Source organism: Leptonotus elevatus, chromosome 2, assembly GCF_054856555.1.
Source record: "Leptonotus elevatus isolate MCC_2025b chromosome 2, RoL_Lele_1.0, whole genome shotgun sequence".
Classification (NCBI taxonomy): domain Eukaryota; kingdom Metazoa; phylum Chordata; class Actinopteri; order Syngnathiformes; family Syngnathidae; genus Leptonotus; species Leptonotus elevatus.
Window position 1 is genome coordinate 5,306,780 of NC_141240.1, and position 10,676 is coordinate 5,317,455.

Genomic DNA, 10,676 nt, shown 5'->3' on the forward strand with positions numbered 1-10,676 from the left:
GTAATTCAAGGATTATGTACACTCAAAGTGTTGTGATACTTCTGAATACATGCTGCGTGAAATCAGTTCTTTAATGTCTCAGCTAGCTATGAAAAGCTCCCCCGTACTTAGTGCCTTTTAAAAGTAGGTTGGAATACTCTTTCCAAAGCTTTATTTAGTCTGGCTAGTCTGGCCCAATCTAAGGCCCTAGTCTCGATGTACCGCCAATAATGCTCTGAATTTTTTACTTCTTCGCTTTTCCTCCTTTTTCAGGTACTCTCGGGGTAGTGCATGACTTTTGGGACAGGCTAGTAACTCTATGGGGAGCTGCGTTAGTTTAGCAACTACAGTGTTGCGCTAACCAACCTAAGACCCCCCCCCTGGTAAACGATCACCCCCAGTGGAGGAGATTTTCCTCGACCTCCACGTGCCTGAGACAGCCTCCCCGTCTTTCTAAGAGAGTTATGGCTATAGTGGCGGGGTTTTTTTTATTTAAGAAGGCAAAAAGACCCTGGTTCCATTTTCTCTCTTTTTCTTCAATTTCACTTTTTTGTTGTTTGTTTCCCTAGTTACTCATGATTTGATACTAGCCTTATAGCCGTAGGATAGGTTTTGCTTCTTGTTGGTAATTTCGCTGCAATTAATTCTGTTCTTGCTGAATTCGTCTCCTTTATCCGCATATCAATATTCCAAAACCAACATCATAAACTCAACGCCATGATATCAGCTAGTCACAACAGTCGCATGTCGGTGACGACATTTTCATCCTTTGCCGTGATTGGTCGAAACAAAAGTTAGGTAGACAGGCACACTATTCTGCTTCGTCCAATCAGCTCGAAGTGTTGTACAGGATGCCTCGCCTTTCCCGAGCAAATCAACGCGGAGCAGTCCCAGACTGATATTGTGGAGAACTCCCTCGAGTGAAGCACAAATCAATCTGGCTCTTGCCAGGCTAGCAATTAGCAGCAGATAGTAGACTGATCTGGTGTGTTTTCCCGCCAAGTCACCATCTTTGTTCAGATTATGGTGCACTAAGGCCATAATGTAACGTTCAGGCACTATATGTGCGGCGCATTAATATGGCTTTGTGGCTACAAGATCCAGCTTTCACCTGCTCATATTTGCTACAGTTACTGATAATAATCTTATAGGAATGCACAGAATAAGTAAATTGATGCTTAGGGTTCACCTGTGTCATTGTCGCGGGATAGAGTTCTGGCAGGTTCACAGACATCCTGCCAGAATAAGTAGATATCCCCTGTAACTTTGCTGAGAAAATGGGAAACCTTCTGAAATTCACTATGGATTCACTATTCACTACTAATAATGATTTAATCACAAAACTTTGTTGATTTAACAGATGCATATGTGTAGCTTTACATATATTTAGACGGAATCAATCACCTACAGTTCAATTGTTGTGAATAATAAGATGAACTTTTTGGCTTGTGTACCCCTGAAACATTTTGTCATACCATGAGTACTCCCTTACTGCCCCGAGCTGATTAAATGAAAAACATTTTTATAGAAATTTCTAAATGTTAACATTTCGTTCTTACGGTGTCTTCTTTTTAACTCAAATTATACAAAAATAAATCATATGTTGCCTTGAAAATAAGTAATATAATAATCAACATAAAGAATAAACCTGCCTCTGTAACTAGCCTAAGTATCACACAAAAAAATATCTACTTTGAATCAGTAACCTCTGAACAGGTATGTAAACTTTAAATATCAGGAACAAGAACAGAACACAGAACGAGAATAGTATTGAGACCCATGATGGCTGTTTTATCTGAGCTTTAATGAGAAACTTGAGTTGACGCTTTGACGTGTCTGTTCTGATTTTGGTGCGTCTGTGACAGATTGTCATTGATCTGGGAAATACATTATAAAACATTTGCACATACCCCCTGCAATGTCTTCACTGCTCACGTACTAGCTGCTGTTTGATGCATTTAATTCGTTTGTATATGTATATATGTATATATGAGATGTCCTACTGTGTGGATGGTCAATTGAACGCATCTCGAATCCACTGCTGAACGTGCCCTGCTTGTTTTTCTTTTGCTTCTCTCCATTGAAATCAAGCCTTTTTTTGTGTGTGTAAAATCTTGTTTATAAAATTTTAAATCCTATAAAACAAAATTGTATTCATGTTTTTGAATGAAAACAGTAATGTGGCACCGATTTCATTCCACACATGCGCGCTCCCGGGACGGGACGGTGCGCTCGAATCAACTTCGGCGTAGTGCTTTGGGCAGGATGAAACCAAGCGCTTTTTACAAGCTACTGCACCGCTATTTCACTTAACACAGTATGGTGGGGTGGTGATCTGGTTCGTTGCTGCAATGACCTACAAGTTGATATGAGACCATTTTGAATGTACCTACTTGTCATCGGAATGAGGAATATGACATTGTTTCTTACGAAGAGGACGCTGAGACAGTGCGCAGGGACCGTCAACAAATTAAGGTTCTTCTTCTGCTTCTTTCTATTAATGACAAAATGCAAGCAATATACATGTGCATACTGCCATCTACTGTACAAGAGTGTATAACAATTATGTCTTCACCTATAGTCTTAAAACACAGTTTAGTCGCCCTCAAAATTTTAAAAAATGCTTCCCTCACACTCTTGACAACTGGAAGGTTAAAAAATAAATAAGAATATATACCGATAAATATACTGATGGGTATGACGTTTAAAGGAAAGTAATTTCAAAGGCAATTTACATATTACACATTTAAGTTGATGTGTTATGTTATTCATGTTTGCAGAATTATTATTCGCACATTAATGTGTTTAATCCTCAGTTCCTATTCAATTGGTTAGTTTTTAGTCAAGTGTTGTTGTTTTTTAAATAATAAAATATACAAACTTCACTGGCAAACATATGAAACAATTAAAGTGCAGCTCACAAGGCAATAGCATAACAGCAGTTTTCCCCACACCGTGTTAATACTTGGGCAAGCCATCCAAGTAAACTGGCCACCACTCAAGTAGATTTCAAGAAAATTTAATAAAAATATATCAAATAATAAATAAATAAAAATTTGACACGACCAGATATACCACATATAACATTAGTTCGCCGTCACAGAATCTGAATCTTAACTCACTTGTGGATCATGTGGAGACGTAAGTAGCAGGAAAGATTTTGTAAAGTGTTCCATCAACCACCGTCACTTAAAAACAACCACGAAACACAAAAACTTTTCAGACACAGTAGTTTAATTAATTTTCATTGAAGAATTTCAAAATTAATACCAGGTATTAGTGGTGCCATGTTGATTATAGTATATATTACTTATTTTGGAGAGATTGTGTTAAGTTGATTTTTGATTTGATTTTTTAATTTCTTGATTACTCAAGTATTCTAAAACGTCATGATTGTACATGCTAATGTAATTTTTTTGTGTTTTTTAATGTAACTAGGTGGACATATTCTATGCGTGTAATTATTGTAAAAACACGACAATGAATAATGATGACGTTATGGATTTTTAATAGGATTTTTTCTTTTCAGCAGCTTCTATTTGTTGACGGTCTCAGCGCAGCCTGTTGAAAGAGCATGACAACACATGAACTGCTCAGACCACAAATTGTGTTACTGAAATTCAAATTGTTTTTGGAATAAGCCAATAATGACGTTTCATTTTGGAGTTATTGGACCGACAACACCGAATCTGCCAATCTGTTGCTAACTTTACCGGACTTGCTAGCAGCTGGTCGGCTATCTCCACTGAAATCAGCTTGACAACGCCAAACGCCTGGTTGCTGTCACCACGCCTTCCAGCAAGAACAATCGCCGTTGAAACATAAACATGAGGCAACCTTAGTTTCTGGCCGCAGACTTGTAGCCAATTTAGCGCTAGTGGCTCCAAATCCACGGCTACCAACTGGAGCGAATGGCTAGGCTAGTGAGTGAGCTAGCTGTTGCCATTCTCGGGGCATTGACTCGAACGCAAATGGACTATTTTGCTTGTGAGTGAAGACGTTTCAACTTCCATCCGAGTAGACGTCATCCGTTCATGCACATGTTTGGGCATCTCTAGCCTGAAATAGCTGTCAACAGCCGTCCAGAGGATTCCTTGGCCGCAGGCTGATGCAGCGATGCGGCACCACTGGTTCTTCCTCGGGGCTTGCGGCTGGGTGCTGCTCATCCTCGTGTTTGTCACCAAGTTCATTAGCCGCAAAGCTGTCGATGGTGGGTTCATATCTCTGTGATGGCTAAAGTGTTTTTTTTTGTTCTTAAAAGCGCCCTCATTGATATGTTACAGATTATGAGGAGCGGCTTGTTGGTCAGAGCTCAACTGGGTCGGGACTCAGGGAGGAAAAGCTTCCGCTGCCCACTGTAGGAAAACCGGTTTCACAGCAACCAGATCAGGTAACAAGGAAAACAAGGGAAACAATGACTAATGACTTATTTATTATGATTGAGTTCTTTGTGTGATTTATTGAAGTGGAGGGCTCAGTCCTCAGCTACCCCTACTATGGCTGAGTGGGACTTCATTGTTGAGAAGCGACTACAACTGCTCTCCGCTGTATGTAAGAACAGCAGCCTGATGAATTTGACTCACATCCCTATCAGCAAGTTTGTCCTGGACCGCATTTTTGTCTGCGACAAGCACAACATCTTGTTCTGCCAGACCCCCAAAGTGGGAAACACGCAGTGGAAGAAGGTCCTAATCACTCTCAATGGTACGTTTGACACGCTTTGCTTTGATTCACGTGTGCCGTCGACTCATCTGCTGACTTTTCGTGTTATTGTTGGCGTTTGACAGGAGCCTTTTCAGGCGTGGAGGAAATCCCGGAGAACCTGGTCCACGACCATGAGAAGAACGGCCTGCCTCGCCTCTCATCACTGACGCCACAGGAAGTTACACACAGGTGAGTCACAGCGATGACCCTCCACGCCAAGTATACAGATTAGATTGCATTTTCCCTTGTAAAGGCATCGCTTCATCATCAAGCCACCAAGGAACCTTATGCATGTAACAAAAAATAAGCATTTATGGTGGAAAGCTAAGGTGGCATAACAGTTTCTGCTGTCAGTAAGTTACAAGTTACTGGCATGCCATCAGGTCAAGTAAAAGAAAAATTATTGTGGTATTTTGCATCTAAACGCAGTATTCTGAGAGGGATTGATTTGGTACACTTTTTGAAATTTTGTTAGTTTACGGGCGGATGTGTCATACAAAATGTGGCCAAAATGATTATTTAAAGCAGCAATGAGGTAACCCACTCAGGGCGGCGCCTATCCTTTAAATGTCTTTGCTAACTCGTTTACAATCAGCTTAATGGTATAGTTTGCATTTCGGGGGCGAGCCTCCAAATGAATTCACTTTGTGTCCCAATTTAGTCAAAGGTGGCCCTGATGACGGGTTTCATTGAAATTAATTGTTCTTTTGACGAAGAGTGGTACTGCCACTATTATTGACAATATGTTATATGTGACCTCACTAGTCTAACATGACATTCTGATTAATATTACATTTGTGGAATATGAGTTATGATGCAAAATCCGGCCGTTTTTATCCATCTCAGGGGGCGGCCATTTTGCCACTTGCTGTCGACTGAAGATGATGTCACAGTTGCTCAGGACTCAGACAATGACCGATCACAGCTCACCTGTTTTCTGAAGCTGTGCTGTGATTGGTTGTTACATCAAACCTGAGCAACATTGATGTCATTTTCAGTCGACAGCAGGTGGCAAAATGGCTGGATTTTGCGTCATAATTTATATTCCACTAATGCAGTATTAACCAGAATACCATATTTAGATGAGTGGGGCTGCATAGAGCGTATTATTTTCAAAAACATTTTTGGGGTTGACTTCCTCTTTAAGAATATTTACTACTAGATAACGTATGTTGTGTTCTGCTCAACAGGTTAAAAACGTACTTTAAGTTTTTCATCGTGAGAGATCCATTCGAGCGTCTGATTTCTGCCTTCAGTGACAAGTTTATAAAGAATCCCCGCTTTGAGCCCTGGTACCGGCACGACATCGCTCCGGTCATCATCCGCAAATACCGCAGAAGCCATCGTGACAGTGACCTGGCGCCGGCCGGCTTGCACTTTGAGGACTTTGTTCGTTACCTGGGAGACGTGGAGGGCCGCCGCCGCCTGGATCGTCAGTTTGGCGAACACATCATTCACTGGACCACGTACTCAGAGTTGTGCGCGCCGTGCGACATCCACTACGATGTGATAGGCCACCACGAGACACTGGAGCAGGACGCCGCCCACATCCTGAGGAGAGCGGGCATCGAGCGGCTGGTGTCCTACCCGGCCATCCCGCCTGGCATCACACGCTACAACAAGACCAAGATTGAGCGCTACTTCTCAGAAATCAGCAAACGGGACATCAGGCGGCTGTACGTGCGATACCAGGGCGACTTTCGCTTATTTGGGTACCCAACACCTGACTTTCTACTCAACTGACATGAATTCAGCTGATGGCGTGTCACACAGCTGACGTGGATTGTATCGAACAAGTGCAGTGTCACTTCATTGATCACAAGTGTCACTCAAATGCAACTGATTGTTGGTATGTAGCACTGACCAGCTAGTTTCTGTACACTGTATCGATCGTTAAGGTCTGAGAACTTTTCTACATTTTTTGTACACTTGAGAGGATGTGGTTTAAAGGTAATAAAGAGCCTGATAATTACTGAAGTCCTGCTCTACGGTGGAGTCACTGTTCCAGATGGCAAAATCTCACTTGCGCCATTCTTTTAGCTGCTAGTCACAAGGACCTGCTCAAGCCTTTCAGAATGATTACAAGTGCAACATGCAGTGTAAAAATGAAGGATGGAAACGGTCCTCAACACAGGTGGTGGTGGTGCTTATGTTTTGCTTTGTGCTAGAACAATAAAAACCCTCCGTTAGTCATCACCTTATCGTGGTGGAGGGGTTTGCGTATCCCAATGAGCCTGGGAGCTATGTTGTCCGGGGCTTCATGCCCCTGGTAGGTCCACCCATGGCAAACAGGTCCTAGGTGAGGGACCAGACAAAGCATGGCTCAAATGACCCCAATGATGAATACAAACTTTGGATCTTTGTTTCCCTTGCCCAGACGCGGGTCACCGGGGCCCCCCTCTGGAGCTAGGCCTGGAGGTGAGGCTCGAAGGCAAGCGTCTCTCGAGAGGGGCTGGACCCTCTTCCACTCTGGAGTTGCCCACAGTGAGAGGCGCAGAGCAGGTGTGTGCATACTCATTGCACCCCGGCTAGGTGCTTGTACGTTGGGGTTTACCCCGGTGAATGAGAGGGTAGCCTCCCTCCGCCTTCGGGTGGGGGGATGGGTCCTGACTGTTGTTTGTGCTTATGCACCGAACAGCAGCTCAGAGTACCCACCCTTTCTGGGAGGGTGTGCTGGAGAGCGCTCCCCCTGGGGACTCCCTCGTTCTGCTGGGGGACTTCAACGCTCACGTGGGTAATGACAGTGAGACCTGGAGGGGCGTGATTGGGAGGAATGGCCCCCCCCGATCAAAACCAGAGCGGTGTTTTGTTATTGGACTTCTGTGCTCGCCACGGACTGACCATAACGAACACCATGTTCAAGCACAAGGGTGTCCATATGTGCACTTGGTACCAGGACACCCTAGGCCGCAGTTCGATGATCGACTTTGTAGTCGTGTCATCAGATTTGCGGCCGTATGTGTTGGACACTCGGGTTAAGAGAGGGGCGGAGCTGTCAACTGATCACCACCTGGTGGTGTGTTGGCTCCGATGGCGGGGTAAGATGCTGGTCCGACCAGGCAGGCCCAAACGTATTGTGAGGGTCTACTGGGAACGTCTGGCAGAATCCCCTGTCAGAAAGAGTTTCAACGCCCATCTCCGGCAGAGCTTCTCCATTGTCCCAGGGGAGGCGGGGGACATTGAGTCCGAGTGGACCATGTTCTGCGCTTCCATTGTTGAGGCGGCCGATCGGAGCTGTGGCCGTAAGGTGGTTGGTGCCTGTCGTGGCGGCAATGCTCGAACCTGCTGGTGGACACCAGCGGTAAGGGATGCCGTCAAGCTGAAGGAGGAGTCCTATTGGGCCTTTTTGGCCTGTGGGACTCCGGAGGCTGCTGACAGGTACCGGCTGGCCAAGCGGAATGTGGCTTCGGCGGTCGCTGAGGCAAAAACTCGGACATTGGAGGAGTTCGGTGAGGCCATGGAAAACGACTTGCGGATGGCTTCGAGGAAATTCTGGTCCACCATACGGCGTCTCAGGAGAGGAAAGCAGTGCGCCATTAACACTGTGTATAGTGGAGATGGGGTGCTGTTGACCTCGACTCGGGACGTCGTAAATCGGTGGGGAGAATACTTCGAAGACCTCCTCAATTCCACCGACACGCCTTCCTTTGAGGAAGCAGGGTCTGGGGACTCTGAGATGGGCTCCCCTATCTCTGGGGTCGAAGTCACTGAAGTGGTTGGAAAGCTTCTCGGTGACAGGGCCTCGGGGGTGGATGAGATCCGCCCGGAGTTCCTAAAGGCTCTGGATGTTGTGGGGCTGTTGTGGTTGACACGTCTCTACAACATCGCGTGGACATCAGGGACAGTGCCTCTGGATTGGCTGACCTGGGTGGTGGTTCCCCCTTTTTAAGAACGGGGACCGGAGGGTGTGTTCCAACTTTAGAGGGATCACACTCCTCAGCCTCCCACGTAAGGTCTATTCAGGGGTGCTGGAGAGGAGGGTCCGTCAGGAAGTCGAATCTCGGATTCAGGAGGAGCACTGTGGTTTTCGTCCCGGCCGTGGAACAGTGGACCAGCTCTTCACCCTCAGCAGGATCCTCGAGGGTGCGTGGGAGTTCGCCCAACCAGTCCACATGTGCTTTGTGGACTTGGAGAAGGCATTTGACCGTGTCCCTCGGGGAGTCCTGTTGGGGGTGCTTCGGGAGTATGGGGTACCGAGCCCCCTGATACAGGCTATTCGGTCCCTGTAGGATCGATGTCAGAGTTTGGTCCACATTGCCGGCAGTAAGTCGAATTTGTTTCCTGTGAGGGTTGGACTCCACCAAGGTTGCCCTTTGTCACCGATTCTGTTCATAACTTTTATGGACAGAATTTCTAAGCGTAGCCGAAACGTTGAGGGGGTCCGGTTTGGTGGCCTCAACATTGCATCTCTGCTTTTTGCAGATGATGTGGTGCTGTGCTCTCACTGGAGTGGGTCGCAGCCGAGTGTGAAGCGGTTGGGATGAAGATCAGCACCTCCAAATCCGAGACCATGGTCATCAGTCGGAAAAGGGTGGAGTGCCCTCTCCGGGTCGGGGATGAGATCCTGCCCCAAGTGGAGGAGTTCAAGTATCTTGGGGTCTTGTTCACGAGTGAGGGTAGGTTAGAGCGGAAGATCGACAGGCGGATAGGTGCAGCGTCTGCAGTGATGCGGACGCTGTATCGGTCCGTTGTGGTGAAGAAGGAGCTGAGCCGAAAGGCAAAGCTCTCGATTTACCGGTCGATCTACGTTCCTGCCCTTACCTTTGGTCACGAGCTGTGGGTCGTGACAGAAAGAACAAGATCCCGGATACAAGCGGCCGAAATGAGTTTCCTCCGCAGGGTAGCCGGGCTCTCCTTTAGAGATAGGGTGAGAAGCTCGGTCGTCCGGGAGGGACTCAGCGTTGAGCCGCTACTCCTCCACGTTGAGAGGAACCAGTTGAGGTGGCTCGGGCATCTGGTTTGGATGCCTCCTGGACGCCTCCCTGGGGAGGTGTTCCGGGCATGTCCTACCGGCAGGAGGCCCTGGGGACGCCCCAGGACACGCTGGAGAGACTACGTCTGGCCTGGGAACACCTTGGGATCCCGTCGGAGGAGCTGGCTGAAGTGGCTGGGGAGAGAGAAATCTGGGCTTCCCTGCTAAAGCGGCTGCCCCCGCGACCCGACCCCGGATAAGCGGAATTGAAGACGGAACAATAAAAACACACACAACCAGTTTGTATAGCGCTCATCATCCTTATTAGGAACGTGGATGGGCCGGCTGAGAGGAACATTGGCAAATGGCAAGAGGACTTCACCAGACCAGAACTTCAGGCCGGTAAGGCTAACACGCTAACCACTATTCCACTGCTGCCTGTCACGAAAACTTTAACGAACAATTTCTACTGTACAGGTTCCTGTTTAGCTGCAGGTTTTATGCTAATGAGAAGTGCCGATGATATTTTCAGTAACACCGTCATGTCTCTTGAGTCATCCTGTGGAACGAGTTTTCCCTGCTCATTGTTGGCCTGTGGCTTTGCTTTCGCTCGTCTCTGTATGCCGGGAGAAATAACTCAAACTGAAGAGAATAGAAGGTAAGATGCAAGAGTTTGTTTATTGTGCTTTGTCCAGCTTGGCTTCATTTTGCAGTGAATAGATTTTATTTTTTTAATCAGGCCCAAACAGTTTTGATTGTGTGTGTGTGTGCGTGCGTGCGTGTGTGTGTGCGTGGGTGTGGGGGTTGTTTTTCTTACATAGTGGGGCCGACGTTCTGGGATTTCACAGAGTTGTGGGGCCCACCCGTCCATGTGGGGCCAATTTGCTGGGCCCCACAAGTTTATACCTCTTTTTGAGGGTCAAGACTTGGTTTTAGAGTTTAGGTTTGAATTGGGTTATGGTTGAGGTTGGGGTCAGCGATAGGGGTAGGCAATCATTTTTGAGGGTTGGGGTTAGCGGATGGGGCTAGGAAATGCATTATGTCAATGAGATGGCCCCACAAAGATAGTAAAAACAAAAGT

The 10,676-nt window shown here is 46.5% G+C and overlaps 2 protein-coding genes across 5 annotated transcripts in view; both read left to right on the top strand.

The window, feature by feature from the left end:
* Positions 1-3,320: 3,320 nt before the first annotated feature.
* chst10 (carbohydrate sulfotransferase 10) lies at positions 3,321-6,660 on the top strand. Of its 2 annotated transcripts, none has more exons than XM_086068814.1 (5): positions 3,321-4,189; positions 4,263-4,369; positions 4,446-4,683; positions 4,767-4,872; positions 5,940-6,660. In XM_086068814.1, exons 1-5 carry the CDS (start codon positions 4,096-4,098, stop codon positions 6,424-6,426), a joined length of 1,032 nt encoding a protein of 343 aa, XP_085924940.1. In that variant the 5' UTR covers positions 3,321-4,095; the 3' UTR covers positions 6,427-6,660. The 2 variants fall into 2 exon arrangements, with proteins under 2 accessions (XP_085924940.1, XP_085924939.1); XM_086068813.1 differs by having other exon boundaries at positions 3,325-4,189; positions 5,874-6,660.
* Positions 6,661-9,477: 2,817 nt separating this feature from the next.
* LOC147178254 (carbohydrate sulfotransferase 10-like) overlaps positions 9,478-10,676 on the top strand; it is a 10,429-nt gene continuing 9,230 nt past the window's right edge. The window contains exons 1-2 of one of the 3 annotated variants that reach the window (XM_086069079.1): positions 9,478-9,997; positions 10,073-10,253. The gene's annotated coding sequence lies outside the window, so the exon portion shown is untranslated. Of the gene's footprint in view, positions 10,254-10,676 lie in introns of all 3 variants that reach the window. The other 2 variants (XM_086069078.1, XM_086069077.1) reach the window with 2 other exon arrangements.